The sequence below is a fragment of the Pempheris klunzingeri genome, chromosome 6 (genome assembly GCF_042242105.1).
Source record: "Pempheris klunzingeri isolate RE-2024b chromosome 6, fPemKlu1.hap1, whole genome shotgun sequence".
NCBI lineage: Eukaryota > Metazoa > Chordata > Actinopteri > Acropomatiformes > Pempheridae > Pempheris > Pempheris klunzingeri.
The window spans coordinates 21,640,343-21,656,548 of NC_092017.1; the positions used below are offsets into that span (position 1 = coordinate 21,640,343).

The following is a 16,206-nucleotide window of genomic DNA, read 5'->3' on the forward strand; positions in this document are numbered from 1 at the left end:
CTGAAGGCTTGTGTTTCTAGTTATATAGTTTATGTTTGTTTTCATAGTTATTCCTCCACATACAGCATGTCCTTGGGGGAGTTGTTTAAATGCTAATTTTCTGTTTCTACATGTGTCTATTTTTGTGTAACTGGATTTGTCTGTCCAGTGCTTTTCCTCTCTCCACAGCAGCAATCACTGCTTGAAAATGTTGTAACTGTGCATGTCCCATGTTTCAAGTGCAATTTTGTGCTACTTGATTGTTTTCCTTTACTTTATTTTGACATTTGTTATTGGTTAAACAACTTGTCAGTCTTTTTTAGTCTTTTTTGGTCTCACTCTGTCACTTTACATTACTATGTATACTACCAGAGTCCTTGGTATTTTGAGCACAGAATACTTTTTTATATTTTGCATAAAATAACTATTTTATTTTGTAATTGTGATAACTATTGAGGATAGTTAGCTTCTTCCAAGGCAGTTGCCCATATTCCTGTGGTTCACTCAATAAAATGTCCACATAAAACATTAATCAATTATGAAACTCTTTGAGGAAAAAAATAAAATTAGATAAAACAAAGTAGGTAATCTTAATGTATGCCTTGGCACAAGCAAATCAATAACAGTAAAAAAAAAAAAAAATCGATATTATCCCTACATGGTTCATTTAATATAAACAAAATAAAGGCAGGGCAAAAATGTGAGCTGCCACGTCACTTAAAACGTGTTCTACCTGCAGCACGATCAGATGATAGAAACTATGCTTCAAGATATGTACGGTGGAGCCGTTTCCTAAACTGACCTTGTGTAACTGCTGTGTCGTACAACCTCTTCTCTCATATTTTGCTTTGTCTGTCTCAGCAGTCAACAAATACGAGTCCCCGAAGACACCACAGCCTTATTTGGGCCTCCTTTGGAAACAGCCTTTGGAGAACCAAAAACTGAAGGTAACACTCCTCCGTGTGTCTTTGCCGCTCTGTGTTTCTGTCTCTTTATGCTCTCTGTCTCTCTCTCGGTCTTTGTGTCTGTAATGGTTCTTGAAATATATTTGTGTTCATGGTTGTTGCTTTTTTTTGTCAAAATATGGTAGCAATACAATGAAAAAGGCTTTGCGAACACACACTTATTGTCTCTTTAAAGCTGCCAGCTAAGCCCTGCTTGGCTGTCATAGCAGATACCCGCTCTCTTCCTCTCTCCTCCTCCCCCTCCCTCTCACCTATTTCTCCCAACATGATGGTTCTTCCCTCAGGCTCACTGTTCAGCTGTAGATTCGCTCCATCTGCCTTTGCAGAGGTCGAAGTTGAAATTGGCACAAGGAGGTCACGTTCATGTGCACAGTGCAGTTTGTTAATATGCAGATTCTGCTGTCGGCGTCTCTCTCATCTGATCCAGCAGGATTTGGTGGTGCAGGCTGTGGGAGCGCTCTTAGCTGTTATGCAACTGCCATGTCAGGCACGACTAACATCAAGTCAGCGCAAATTTTTGGGAGGAGTTGATTTGATGTCGTTTGTGGTGCTGTTGAGTTGTGTTGCATCATACATCTGTTATTTAGTAGAACGCAATGCAATTCACCAGCACCACAAACTGCAGCCCAGGAAATGGATACAGTTGGATAAAAAAAAGTGAACAATCTAATATTTGTGAAAGGAAGGTTTATTGCACCGTTATACTGCATTAGTTTTAACTATTTGTATACGATTAACTTGCAACTGAGTAAACATATGGTAAATTATTTGGAAATGTATTTGAGAAACAGTTTATGGAAGAAAAAAAAATCTCTTGGGAATATGTTTAGCAAATCCAGATAATTGAATGCTAGAAAAATCATACTCTGTCATCTCATTTATGCAAATATCCTGTAGATCCATTATTTTCATGAAGATCTCTTGCAACGTTTTGGCTTGTATATCCAGAAAAAGTACAGTTAGAGTGACAGATAGCTAACTTAGTGTAAACAGTATAACAAAATCTCTTCAGTTAAATAACTTGTCATACTGTATTTTGTCATATTGCCTCACCCTTATAGGAATAGTTAAGCTGGTGTTAAGCTAACATTTATGTAGCCAAGTTATTGTTCAGGGTAATAATGAAAGTTTAGGTTTCATATCAATCAATATCAACTATGTTATGTATAACCCTATGAAAAATGCAAATACTATGATACTATGGTTGATTAAAAACAAAACAAGTGGTCATAAGTGGACTTGTTGTGGATTTGTAGAAGAAGTTTGATGTCATTCATGCGGCTGTCTGTGCCCACACACTTTTTATTCTGTCTCCAAAAATCAGTTAGAGGGAACAGTTTTGGAGCCATGTCTTTAGATCTCTGCATTTTGTGCTGAACGGTGTATTCCACTATTATAGTAGCACTGTGTGTTATAGTGACACTTTAGTTGGCAAGTCAAAGGTATTCTGGTTGGTCTAGTTTTACAAAACATCCTGACTGCAGACTGGAAATCTGCTTTCTCTAATAAAAGATTTGCTGATCTGTGTTGTTTCCTCTCCGACACCTCGAAGCCCCAAAGCATCCAAAACCCTTAAATGTTTTGGTTCTAATGCCCCTGACATCGCCTGTTCTGTCCCCCCCTGAACTTAGTGGTTCTGTCTGAATCCGATGCGTGGGCAACTCCTCCGTCAAGACCCTTCCCCACAGGAAGTAAGTTTTATTATTCCCTGGATATTGTGCTGCACTTCCTCTTCTCCCTGGAATGACTGCACAGGCCAATCAGCTCACCTCATGAACCCCTTCATCACCCGACTAACAAACAGACCTGCAAACTGGCCCGATCAAACAGTTGTGTGGCGATAACACTGCTTCTTTTTACAAACAGCCAGCTGTAACCTGTTTCATTTCATCAGCCATTTCACAGCAAGATAATACAGTGTTTATTGGATTGTTTAATGTGTTGTTTAATGTATGGGAGAGTTCAGTATCCGTCTCCCATACTGCACCAGTCCCTCCCCTGTCACTACCTCCTCCTTGCATTTGGCATGGTGGTCACTGAATGTATTGTGCTGCATGGTTGATGATTTGTTGGATGATGTCTTCTCCTCCGGTTGTTGTGGTTGTGTTTGGCAGATGAGGTAATTCCCATCATGTGTGGATCCAAAATTTCAAACCTTTTGTTACAAGAATCTTTCTGTGTTTTAGGCTAATCTGTGACATGGTCCTTTTTTTTTTTGGATTGTATGCTGCCCACCATACGTTACTGTGACCTGACAAATCTTAAACCACTTAAATGACCTTTTACTGTATGCAAACATTGTCTAATTAACAATCATTGATGTTGATTAAGCAGTAGTCTCCTGGAGGTAGCTGTTATAGCCTGTCACTGTTCATTGTTTTAATGATGATAATTTTATTGCAGCTCCACCTCCACTTCCACCTAAGAATGTCCCGACATCCCCTCCAACAACTGGCCCTCCCTCGATAGATGACGCTGGTAAGAAATCCTCTTATTTATTTTCTCTTATTTGATTTATGCTAACCCTTAGCATAAATCAAACTTTTACACGTGATCTCAGCAGCTTGTTTATCTCCAGCTTTCGGTCTCGAACTCTCTCTGCCTGTCTGTCATGTTTTATCTCTGTGTGTAAACATACTGAACACCTCTGCAAACACGACCTTTGATTTGGTCACTGGTCGTCTGTGTTTCAGAAGTGTCAGCAGAAGCAGAGGCTTCCACCAGGAAGGCCTCAATAGCTGACTTGGACAACATTTTTGGACCAGAAGAGGCTGCCCCTGATGGCGAGGAAAAAGGCGACTCGTGGGTCTGCTTTAATGAAGAGTCTGCTGACGAGCCGCCTCTACCAGAGGAACCAGCACCTCCATTACCAACCTCCCCCCCTCCACCTGAATCTCCTGCCCCCCCCTTACCAACATCACCACCTCCTCCAGAAGACCCTGCACCACCCCTCCCTACCTCCCCTCCCCCAAATGAAGACCCTGTGCCCCCCCTACCCACCTCCCCACCTCCCTCAGAGGAGCCCGCTGCACCTACTGTCCCATCAGGCCCTCCTACGCCAGAGGACCGAAATCCTCTTGCGCTCGCCACCTCTCCACCCCCTGCACCACCAAAGGAGCTTGCGTCTCCTCCCACTTCTTCTCCCCCTACTCTCGACTCGCCCGTCAGCACCCCCCCAGCCCCTGCTCCCAAAGCAAGAACCCCTTCAGCGGGGACTCCTCCTGCTGAGGAACCTGCAGCACGCCCCGTCCCAGCACCTCTTGTCCTGTCTCAAGAGGAGCAGTCCAAGAACACAGACGCCACCCAACCCAAAGAGGACGGAGGTGAAGCTGTCACCTCTCCCAATGATGGCAGCCAGGGGAGCCGGAGTACGCCTCCCCCACCTCCTCCCCCCACATACCGGGCGGTGGTGTCGTCACCGGGTCCCACATCTGGAGCTGGTGGCACCAATAGTGGTGAGTAGTCTAGTGTTTTAAGTGGAATATGGTTAATAGAGGGCCGGTTTTTAGAGCTTGGATTGGTGAAAATAACCTACTGAGTCCCGCCTAGATAATAACAGCTGGGTTCAGAGAACAGAATGCAAACACAGGAACAACTTTCTAATTATATATTTATCTTTGTTGTTAAACTTGTTCAAAGTGAACAGTGATCCTGCATTTTTATCCTTGGAAAAGAGGTCATGTCTTGACCCGGTTAGATGTACACTGCCATCCTGCTGCAGAATTCTGTTATGTTAGCTGAGGTTTTTCTGTTCTGTCTGACTCGTAGTTAAAGGTCAGGCAAACACTTTTTTTTATTGCACATTCAGTGTCTTCCATAGGAGCTGTCAACCAGCCTTGTCAGCATCACTGAGTCAAAGGACTTCTACCTTTGTATGAACGTGTCAACTGTCCATTATGCAGGAGACAGAAATCTTTTCTGGTAAATACTAATGAACCTGGGAGCCAAACACAGAATACAAAATTCTGAAGAAATAGCCTAAATACACAGGGGGCCAGTAGTTCACAAAAGAAAGTGTGTGACTAATAGCTGAGCTCAAAAGGTGCACATCTGTTCTTAATCCTCTGCAGAGGATGGAAGTGAAACTAGAATATGAAAATTTAAGTTTTATGTGCATCTATGTAAGTGAAGCATGAAAATATATTTCTAAAACATACACAAAACAGGAAATATGCTTGCCAGTGTGTCTGTACATGACCCTGTCGATCCTCCATCTATTCTGCACTGTAGCTGTTTCCGCACTATTAAGCATCTAAAAAGATTGTAATGTTTCTGCTCCACAGGTTCCTCCTCTCCGGTGCGGCCTGCCACTCCTTCATCAGTCAACCCCACCCCACCACCCCCTCCGCCTCGCCCCTCTTCACGGCCCAAACTTCCTCCAGGGAAACCCACCATAGCAGATGCAGTAAGTGTTGCACTTAATCGAATTATACTTCTAATTGAGGTGGTTGTATTTGGGTATTTTGCCAACTGTTTAACCTTTAGTACTAACCCTACCGACACTGAACCGTGTCACTGTTGCAGCAAGTCCTGGTCAGTTAATGCCTGTGGCTCTCCTGGTCTGTGGCTCACCTACATCCCCGCATGAAACTTCCATAACAGAGCCAAACACAAATGTAGAGCTTGCTTATGGTGAAATGAAATTGTGGAAAACTATTCCAGCTAAAATGAAGTCCCTCACAATAAGAGCTTATCCCGGTTGCTCAAAACAACTTTTGATGGTTAAATGCATTCACCGAAAACACAGCCAAGCAAAGATTTCAGATTTGCTTTTCCCTACTTTCTTTTCAGAATCGTCCGTTCAGCCCACCAGTCCACTCTGCCAGCCCCCCTCCAATCGCCCCGTTGGCGCGGGCTGAGAGCACCTCCTCCATCTCCTCCACCAACTCCCTGAGTGCCGCCACCACGCCCACCGTCAGTAAAGAGCTTTCCTTGTCCGTGTCAGGTGTGTGCTCCCTCAACAGTCACTGAGCTTTGCAGCCGTCATCTGACAGCTGCGGTCACAGCCGTGCTGAATTTAACTGTTCATGTCTAATATTAAAAGTCAATTATTGATTTTATGCAGTGGCCCCATCCTTCCTTGTTCTCAGAATGAGTCATGCAATTGTGTATTTATTTATTTATTTTTAAATTTAGTTTTTATTTTTCACTGGAAATGGTTTCCCGGCAGTGATGAATATCAGTAATACGGTGCCAGACCCTGTTGTAGCATCTAATTCACCATACTTTATTATTAAAACTCATGCTTGTATGCTGTTACTATGTGGAGGTAGTAAAACAGAATTATTAGAATAAGATATAATTATTTATAACTTGATTTCTATTCATTTGGAACAAGAATTAATTACTCCTCAATTTCATTTTATACAATGCATTATTAAACTGCACATAAATATTATGCCTGGTTTCGGCTGACACATGCATTCACATTTACACTGTCTCAGTATGAGTATGAGTGGGAGGTGAGAATGTGGGAGGCAGCGTGTTAGATTTAATTTTAAAGCACATTCTCGACAAACCTTCCTTTAATAAATGAATGGCACAACAACTGTTTATTCTCCTTGATCTAACTTTAGCGTCAATGTTGAGGGGCCTTGCAGTGCAGAGTTGTGAGTGGATAATAACAAATCTCAGTAGACTGCAACATGGCTGAGTCATAATAGATTTAAAAAATACGCACTCTGAAAGCAGCAGGAGTTACATAAAAACAGAATACAGTCCCTGGTTGGAGGTTGCTTTTTTAAACAGATTGCCAGGACAAACAATAAAAATGGCTTCACTAGGTTCAAAATATCATTTCTGTATGGAGATTTCACTTAAGTCTCCCTAAATTATATACACTATTTATTTATTGTGGCTTTGTAGACCAAATATCTGATGGATGATTACAGGCAGTTTCAGTTATAAACTTCCCCATTCCAGCTCCAGTGTTTTTTGGTTCTGACACTTCATTATTGTTTAAGATGCTTATTTTTTGTTTTTTACTGTTTCGTTTTTTGTGTGCCTGACGGTGCTTTATGATTTTTCATTTAATTTCCTTTTTTCCTTGGTTTGATTTTCTTTCTGTTCTGAAGTTTGTCTGAAGTTTGAAGTTCGTCTCTTTATTTTTCCTTTGCCTTGTCAGAAGACGATTATGTAGACAAACTGCCCACCTTTGAGAGACACTTTGATTCATTTGCAGGTATAGTAATGAACCCCTCAGACAGAGGAAAGGGGGACGGGTTGGGGGAAGGGGTTGGAGGAGTGTTCCTGTGTCCGTTTCACTCTCTTTGATGCTCTTTACCCAGATTGCACTTGACATAGAGGGGGTGAAGGCCATTACTGAGTGTTTTTGTACTTTCTTGATGAATGTCAGTCAAAAAAAGTGTAGGTATGGGGACAATGAGACTCTTTTTTCCTATGTTCTCAGAGTTTCAGAAAGCCTGGTTTTAGGCTTCATGTCAATCTTGTCAAACTAAATATATCTCAAATTATGAAATTTGTAATAGACCATCCCTGTGTCATTATCCTAATACCTACTCATTTGACTACCCTTCTACAGATTTTGCTCACAGATGTAGGGACAATCCACACGTTCATTTTTTTTCTTTCCCAATGTGGCAGCATTTTCCTTTGAAACTGTCATTTTTTTTCTTCATTGTTTTGTTCTTGCCAACTCATACCTTCCCACACACTTCCCAACCATTTAATAGATATGATAGCTTCTCGCTCTGTCATATCTGCATATCTTACTCGCTCAGTCTGTCTCTCTCTTTCACTCACTCTGTTGTATCTCGCTTGTGACCAACAGAAAATCTGCCAGAAAAAAATGAAAGCTGTGGTGACACAAAAAGCTGCACCTATTGCATAACATTTTTTAAATGAAGAAGTTTGAGTGTCTTCCCCTTTGCCCATCTGCCCACTTGTGAGACTTTTCTCTCTGTTTTATGACTGTGCACCAGTGGCTGTCTCGCCATGTCACCATGGCAACCTCCCGTCTCTTTTCTTGGCAACACACATTGTGTGTGTGTGTGTGCAGAGTGTAGCGCAGTCACTCCCAGACACCTTTACTCTTGGTCTGCACCACGAGTGTATTTGAGTGTTTGTGTGCTGTGTGTTCAATGAGCATGTCTGAAGAGCTCCTTATCTGTGGGCCCTTGGGATCCATATTGTCTGTCTTTCTCTCTCACACACACACACTCTCACACACACTGTCAGATCTGAGCTGCCGCTCACAGAGTCGTTTGAAGTCTGGCATGAGAATTAGGCCGAATTAGACAGGCAGCAGCTGTTTGGTATTCATGCCATTCTCTCTAATACCGCTGGAGTAGCACGACACAGGCCGGCCTTACAGCCTCAGTGTACTTCCACACTCGACCCCTGACGCCCACCTTTGGCACCTGTCACTCACGCACTCTCCAGCCATAGAAAAATACAGCCCCAAACCCCACCCTTCCCATCTTAACACCTGCCCCTTTGTTCTCTTCATGAAGCACGGCGCTGCTCTCGTCGTTCCTCCACCCAACACGGCATTCACTCAACAACACACCTTCACTGCTGGGACCCCACATCAAAACAATAGTATGGACTAGTCTAACCTGCTCTGCCAGGATATTGGCCAAGTTTTCTGGGTTAAAGGGAAACACTGACATGAGTGAAATGCACACATTCAGTCACTGGTAATGATAGTTCTATTCAAACTGGAGCTGCATCTCAGTTCAGGGCCTGGATCCTCCGAAGTCTCAATTCATAGACCAAATTCATTATGGCCAGCCGGAAAAGCCTGCTGCTTTTGAAACGCTCCTCTAAATGCAGCAGAGACACGAGGAAGTTTGAGGACAGAACTGGTGTATCTTTCATAGCTTGCAATATCCTCTAATCCATAGATTCCCAGTCTGTTTGACTTGTGTTCTTAAAACGAAGCAAATAACTTCTCTGTGTGACCCTCTCATCACAGGTTTAATGTGTCTGTGACTCATGACAAGTGCAATAATTTTCCCTTCGTCTTCGACCTCTTGAGGTCATTATGGCGGTCAACAGTCGCCATAATGCATTGTTCATTTGCATTGTTCATTTGTTCAGTAAGTGTTTGGACAATCTATTAACTCATAGGATCAGGAAATAAAAAAATCCTTCTCTCATTAATCACATATTTGGGCCGTTGTGGTCATCAGTTACTGATTAATCTGTCTTTTTGGACCTATCTTATCATTTGGTCCCCATTTGGGCCTACTGGGACGCTGCAGGTTGTCCCAGAAGCCAGACTTAAGTGCCACTGTTTTATGGATATCTTGTTAGTCAAACAGTCCTATTAAAAAAAGTATGAGATATTTATACATATATATTATTTACCATTAAACTTGTAGACTTTTTGCCTGTTGCCCATCATGTGCAAAGTGATATTAACAATGTTTTCTCTAAACTCAGGAGGACTCAGGATATATCAGCCCAGCCAATTTATCTGTCTTGTTCTAGTTATCCAGGACTGTCTTAATGCACTTTGTTTAGTTAGGCTAGTCTGTCTCATTGGAGGAGTTCAGCCTAACTTTGTGTGTCATCCTCTGAAAGATCATTCCTGGTAGTCTGTGTCCTTTGGAGGACCCAGCCCCTGAAATTGGGACGCAGCATCCCTCTGTGCACCACAGTTCCTCATCTCCCTGCACTGTGGTCTCTCTTGTGTCATCACTACCCCCTGCAGGGTGTCCTTATACATGACAAGGTGAAGAAAGTAGTGCCAGCTTTGCAGTGGACCCCTAGTGCCACCAAAATTGCCACAATTGGAGCATCAGCTGGTGTAGAATTACCATTTTTGTTATGTTACATTCTGGAAAAAACCAAAACCGGCAACCACCAAACGGTCTCTCCTGGCAGTCCCTCCTCAGACTCTACAGCCTCCATTTCCTCTTTCCTACATTGCACATCTTGCACATTGAGTTTGTACCGCTGCCAACATCCAGCAGCACGCACCTGGGCCTCACTCCACCTCACTCCCACCTTTCCTCACGCACGCAAGCACCCACAAAAACACCCATCGTCGTCACGTGTTCTGTCTCAGCGTGCCGTGGCCCTCCTCGTCCCCCAGCCTCCACCTCCACGTTTCACCTCACTGTGACGTGTGATAGACCTGCCATGTGAGACTCACGCTACTCTCCTTCTCTCCTTTTCCCTCTCACCCCTCCTCACCCACTTCCCTCCCTTTCATCCCTCTTCCTCCTCCCTCCTCCTTCTCCTGACCCCACCTCCCTCCTTCCTCCACCCCTTGACCCCACACAGAGAATGACCAGCCATCCCTTGTATGGTTTGACAGAGGGAAGTTTTATTTAACCTTTGAAGGTAAGTTTTCTCTGCACCAGGGTAGTGTGTACACACACTCTTTAGTGGCTCATTTATGCAAGCTTCGCCCCTGCCCTTCCCCTTCTTTCCTCCCTCCCTCCTTTCCTCTTCCTCCTTTGCTATCCCTCCATCACACTAGCCCACGCCATGCTAACTCTTGGCTGAGTCCCCTCATATGCAGCCAACTGTGCAGTCATGTCATATCTTTCTCTATCTTCTCTTCCTGACATTGTTCATTCATTCATCTGCACTGACTTCATTCCCTGAAGAATCATCGTTCTTCAGTACTTTACTAATCTCTTTGTCGTCTTTTTTGTCCTTTTGGTCCTTTGGTTCTTGGTTTGATCTTTGGACTGTCTGATCTTTGATCTTATCAGAATGATTTAGCTTCAGCAGCATGTGTGGAATAAGCATGCACGTCTCTCTCAGGTTTCTCTCTACGTCTGCCTCTGTCTTTCCTTTCTCATCCACCTGTGCTTCTTCAGTTACAAGCAGATGTCGGCGTGTAACGTTCAGTTTAAAAGAGGGAGATATTTTAAGTCATTGTGTTGAAATCTGCAATTTCACAGTCAAAGAGCAGAGAGAAATGAGTAACCTCTATGCACATAACCTGCTGTTTTCATGCCACCTTACTAACATCCATATTAGTTCTTATGTCAAGTGGTCACAAAGTTTCATTTCATTACACACCATGTGTTGTTCCTCATTTAATCCACACATTATTGGTTAGGAAGAGTGTAGTGTCCTGGTTTGGGGGTTGGATCTTGGTGTCTATTCTTAATCTGTTGACCTCTGTCGGCTGTTCTATTCTGGGTTGAAGCTACTGTACATTGAAGGGTGATAGAAAGGATAGTAAATATGGACATTTCAGCTCAGTGGATTGTTAGTTATTGACATCCGTTGTGTATGTGCCCTATTCAGACGATTTTAATGTGTGTCTGTATGTGTGTGTGTGTGCGTCACCTCCAGGCTGCTCCAGAGGGCCCAGTCCTCTCACCATGGGGGCTCAGGACACTCTTCCTGTGGCCGCTGCATTCACAGAGACGGTCAACGCCTTCTTTAAAGGAGCCGACCCAAGCAAGTAGGTCAACAGATACCTTCAAACGGGTCCAGTGATCACATGTTACAGTAGGGGAACAGATTCCCTGACCGGGATTGCAATTTTCATGTCTTCTTCATTTTTGGCTGATGTATGTTCATTCTGCAGTACTTAAAGGATAATGCTGCAGCTGGCATTTGGACATATTGTTTAATTATAATGAATATGCCCAGTCTAATTTATGACCACATGATTGAATCTCTGAAGGCTCTTGTGCACAAACTTTTGTTTAAAAAAATACAGTATGTATTATTTTTAGAAAGAGTTGATATCCAGGCAGGACGAACTGACAAATATTTGTGCTCACGAGGCGCTGGTTACTGCCAGCACCCCCAAAATACAAGAGTGGATGTTATAGTGAATGTCATTTATTATTTATTATGGAAAAGATTACTTTTTGTTTTCATCTGTAGAAAAATGTGTTCATTAAATTTCAAACTAAGTGGAAACTAAGTATGTGAGGCCCTTGCGGCCAGATTTTGTGGAAGCGTTGAATAAATAACCCCGTAATGCTGTTTTATTCTAGCAAACCTCATTGAGATTTAATTTAGTTTCTCTCAACTTTCCCCGACATACTTTTGTATTGCTCTTGTGGGCACACTTTACTTTCTTAAATATATTGTCGTGTTTTTGTCCAGATGTATTATAATACATATTGCAGTCCCAAAATGAAGAATTTCAACCCAAAAAAATTTATGTGAAACAAATTATGGCTTAAAATGGCACCGTTGTGCTTGCTTGTGTTAATAAAGAAATGACAAAGATGGAAAACTGAAAAACCAACACAATAAGTGTCCATTATACGTACAGAGTCTGTCTCTCTCTTTCTCTCTCTCTCAACCCACTCCTTGTCTTCCTCTTCCTCTCAGGTGTGTTGTGAAGATCATAGGTGAGATGGTTTTGTCGTTTCCAGCGGGAATCACGCGGCACTTTGCCAATAACCCGTCCCCCGCCGTGCTAACCTTCAGCATAACCAACTACAGCCGACTGGAGCATGTGTTGCCTAACCCCCAGCTCCTCTGCTGGTAATGACGCCGCTGTGACCTCACCACCTCACTCACAGAAAAACAAATACATACACCATTTTTGTTTTACTGCATCCTCTCCCTGTGCACTTCACACTGGATGCTGTACTGTCCAGCCCTGAAATTCCCTCTAAGTTTTGTTTTTATATATTACGAGTGTTTATAATTTAACTAAACCAAATCAAATGTGCTCACTCACCGTGCATTATAATTTGTATTAATGATATTAATTTCACTTTGAACATGTTCCATCATATAATCAAAATGAGTCACCTTTTCTGTTACATTTGTAGAGTTTAAAAATTAGTACATTCATAGGTTATCAACTATGTTTGTTTCAAGTTCATTGTATTTTTCATAATAATCATAGTAGAGTCACTGATCATAATACAATACTTCTGTATTCGTATGTAAGCTGGTAAAACTATGCCAGAAATGGTTCATAAAAGATTCATGGTCTCATATGGAGTTTGGCTGTCAAGTGATGACCAGTGAGGATGAGTAAACTTCAGTGAGATCATCTCAGACACTAATGCTGACTGCATATTGAGTCATCATGAGGCTATCTGAGTTTCAGACCTACTACCTTGAGCAGAGGTCACCTTTGTTCATTGTATTTCATTTGTTTAACTTGTGTTAAAATCGCATAGTAAAATACTCAAAAACTCATTTTAATTTTAATAATCAATCCAAAAAATCACTACTTAATGTCACTTGAATTGTACTGCCTTAATTGTGATACACTCATTACAAAATGAAGATTATTGGATATCTCTAACCCTTTCAAAGTAATGGAGGATCATTTCTGCAGAAAGTCATTGATGAAATGCTTTTCCTGAACCTTGTGTAGTTGGTGTGCATAGTTTTAAAATCAGTGTAAAGCTTGACCCCTTGTGGTTGACTGTTGAAATTGAAATTAAAATGCTGACCAAAGCCTGTCAAATGCGATGTTGCAGATTTCCAAAGTCTTTCATACCAAAATAACTCTCTCTTTCTGTCCTTTAAATGTGAGAAACAGGATGCAGAGTTCTAATTTTACAGATTCCTCGGGTCAGACAAATCACCTGGATCAAATGAAGTATTTGTGGTCTGATCGTGCTTTTCTGCATGCTTCCCCCACCAGCGACACCACCACACAAGCCAAGGCCAACGCCAAGGACTTCTGGGTGAACATGCCAAACCTGATATCCCACTTAAAGAAGGTGGCAGAGCAGAAGCCGCAGGCAACATACTACAATGTGGACATGCTTAAATATCAGGTAACCTCGGCCGTTTGGGGTTAGGACTTGACATTACTAAGCTAAGAGATGCACAGCAGCTTTGACGAGATGAACGCTGAAAAATACGCTTGAATGAACTTTACAACGAATGTGACGACATGTCGTTCTCTAAACATTAGCTGAAATGCTTTGGAGTTATTTTAAGTTGTGTCTGCACATTTTCTACCCGCGTGTAGGTATCGGCGGAGGGACACCAGTCGATTCCTCTGAATCTGGCGGTGAGCTGGAGATGTGAGCCCACCAGCACCGACCTGAGGATAGACTACAAATACAACGGAGAGGCCATGACGACGCCAATGGCCCTCAACAATGTCCAGTTCCTCGTCCCTGTAGACGGAGGGGTGTCAAAACTACAGGCTGTCTTACCTCCTGCTGCATGGTATAGTCTAAGCCGAGTACTATTTAGATTACCACGCAGAATTCAGTGTGTGTACTGCAGTTAGAGAAATTACAAATATAATGATACCAGGAAGGGACCTCTCTGCTACTTTAATTTTGAAAATACTGACTGTACACATTGGAAATGCTTCTGTCACCATCACACCAATGGTTAGTGTAAAGGGCGCTTCTTTGTGTATGGTTGCCAAGGACGAAGACACCTCAAATTCATATGTAGTATCTACACAAAAGTTTTCACTTAAAGATGTTTGCCTTTGACTTTCTGTTGGTCACTTTATGAATGTGGTTTTCTGTCTTTGTAATCCAGGAATGCGGAGCAGCACAGAATCCTTTGGAAGATTCCTGATATCTCTCAGAAATCTGAAAATGGAGGTATGTGCAGTGTGATGACAGTAGCATGTAATGTGTAGTGATGTTGAATCGACTTGTGGCGAGTTATGAGAGCCCTGCTACATTTATAAAAGTCGGGCGTAATCCGGGATTCAAAAAAACCTGATGACAGCTGCTGGAGCCGCCTTTGACATTTTTAGGACTCCTGAGCTCAGATTCTTTTATTTGTACATCTTAACTGACTTTGAAGAATCACAAAATTGTATAAGCCTGGCAGAGAGAATCCCTTTTCAGCCCTGTGTGTTCACAGAATGACAGAATAATCCAAACCTTGGTAAAAAGGTTTATGTACATTTTTTAGTACTGTACAAAAACTGAAAAAGAGGAAACTATAGATAAGAGCAAGAGGGTGGAAAGAGAAAAATACACGCTGTCTAAATATTGCTCTGCTGCATGTAGGGCCAGACAGGTCTGCTGACCTACAGCCTTTACTAAGAGGCCTGAATGCAGCTAAGCAGGCTACAGGTTGGAAAAAGGCCTGTTGTACACTACGGCCCTCAGTAAAGGATGGGGCCCTAGCTCTGCCTGAAGTAAACAGTGCCCCCTTCTGTCCAATGATGGTGTTACAGTTATGTCAGCAAATCCCCTGATGTGCTATTTTATGACTGTTGGCTGTGTGTTGTACTGTGCGTGTGTTTCCAGAGCTTCTCTTTACTCATTAATGGTCAGACAACTCCGTGTCCAATCAGTGCACATTAAATTATTGGCCTGTTTCATGCATTACAAAGCCAGAAAGCTTCCGGGACTTACCTGGTCTCCAGAAGAACAGTAAACTAGATTATGCATTTCAGAAAACAGGCTCAAGCATGATCAGATTGTCCTTGTTTCTCTTTAACATGGATGACTTATAAATCTAATACTCTGTATCTTGTCTTTTATCTGTTTATTGTCCTCTGACACAGAAATGTGACTCTTGGATGCTTTGTAATTTTATTTTATTTGCAATTCAGTTCCGTCCACCTTAAATCATTTCTCAAGGTAGACAGACATCTTTCTAAATTCGCCCTCTTCCCTTAGGTGTGGGATCGCTGTTGGCACGTTTCCAGCTAACAGACGGCCCCAGTAAACCAGCTCCACTGGCGGTGCAGTTTACCAGTGAGGGCAGCACCCTGTCGGGCTGTGACATTGAACTGGCTGGGCCAGGATACCGCTTCTCTCTCGTCAAGAAGAGGTTCGCCGCAGGTTGGTTTGGCTTTTTTGTAACATCAAGAGCGGTTTTTGTAAAGAGTTAATCATCACTCTCACTAGTGTGAATGAGCCAGTCAGCAAAACCCTCTAAAACTCAAAGTGTTTGGTTTTCAGCAGTTATGTGTTTTGAAAACCTTTTTAAATACTAGAAAAAAAAAAAAATTATATTTATCTGTTTAAAAATGTGCATGTTATTCTATGTGATGTTGCTAATTTATGGATCAGGGTTTGATATACTTCCTGTTTGCATAGATAACACACGCGAGTTTTGTTTGGTTAGTTATCTTTTAATTTGAATCTAATTTGAAGTCAGTCAGCTGAAAGTATTATTCTATACATTTTTAGTTCTAAATTACAAATCTAATTTACTAATAAAAAACTTCTAGATTCCAGTGGAATGCTCAGTGCAGCAACTGAATAACTTTCACTTATCTGATCGTTCCAAAAAGTATTTCAGTGTATGTGTGATTTATTGTTTTATGCATCAGGTCGATTTTCATTCCCTCCATTATTATGTAATTATGCAGCTTGTACGTACTGTAGTAAATGTCTCTGAAGGTAACAATACA

At 42.1% G+C, this 16,206-nt stretch overlaps 1 protein-coding gene across 3 annotated transcripts in view; it reads left to right on the forward strand.

Moving 5' to 3' along the window:
• Window positions 1–16,206, forward strand: part of sgip1a (SH3GL interacting endocytic adaptor 1a) — a 61,397-nt gene that overhangs the window by 41,788 nt on the left and 3,403 nt on the right. Inside the window, exons 11-23 of one of the 3 annotated variants that reach the window (XM_070831701.1) lie at window positions 841–926; window positions 2,576–2,635; window positions 3,348–3,422; window positions 3,638–4,399; window positions 5,228–5,349; window positions 5,736–5,889; window positions 10,197–10,256; window positions 11,226–11,337; window positions 12,225–12,380; window positions 13,504–13,639; window positions 13,837–14,039; window positions 14,367–14,431; window positions 15,467–15,631. In XM_070831701.1, the coding sequence (XP_070687802.1) occupies window positions 841–926; window positions 2,576–2,635; window positions 3,348–3,422; window positions 3,638–4,399; window positions 5,228–5,349; window positions 5,736–5,889; window positions 10,197–10,256; window positions 11,226–11,337; window positions 12,225–12,380; window positions 13,504–13,639; window positions 13,837–14,039; window positions 14,367–14,431; window positions 15,467–15,631 (2,156 nt within the window). The remainder of the gene's footprint in view (window positions 1–840; window positions 927–2,575; window positions 2,636–3,347; window positions 3,423–3,637; window positions 4,400–5,227; window positions 5,350–5,735; window positions 5,890–10,196; window positions 10,257–11,225; window positions 11,338–12,224; window positions 12,381–13,503; window positions 13,640–13,836; window positions 14,040–14,366; window positions 14,432–15,466; window positions 15,632–16,206) is intronic. The other 2 variants (XM_070831702.1, XM_070831703.1) reach the window with 2 other exon arrangements.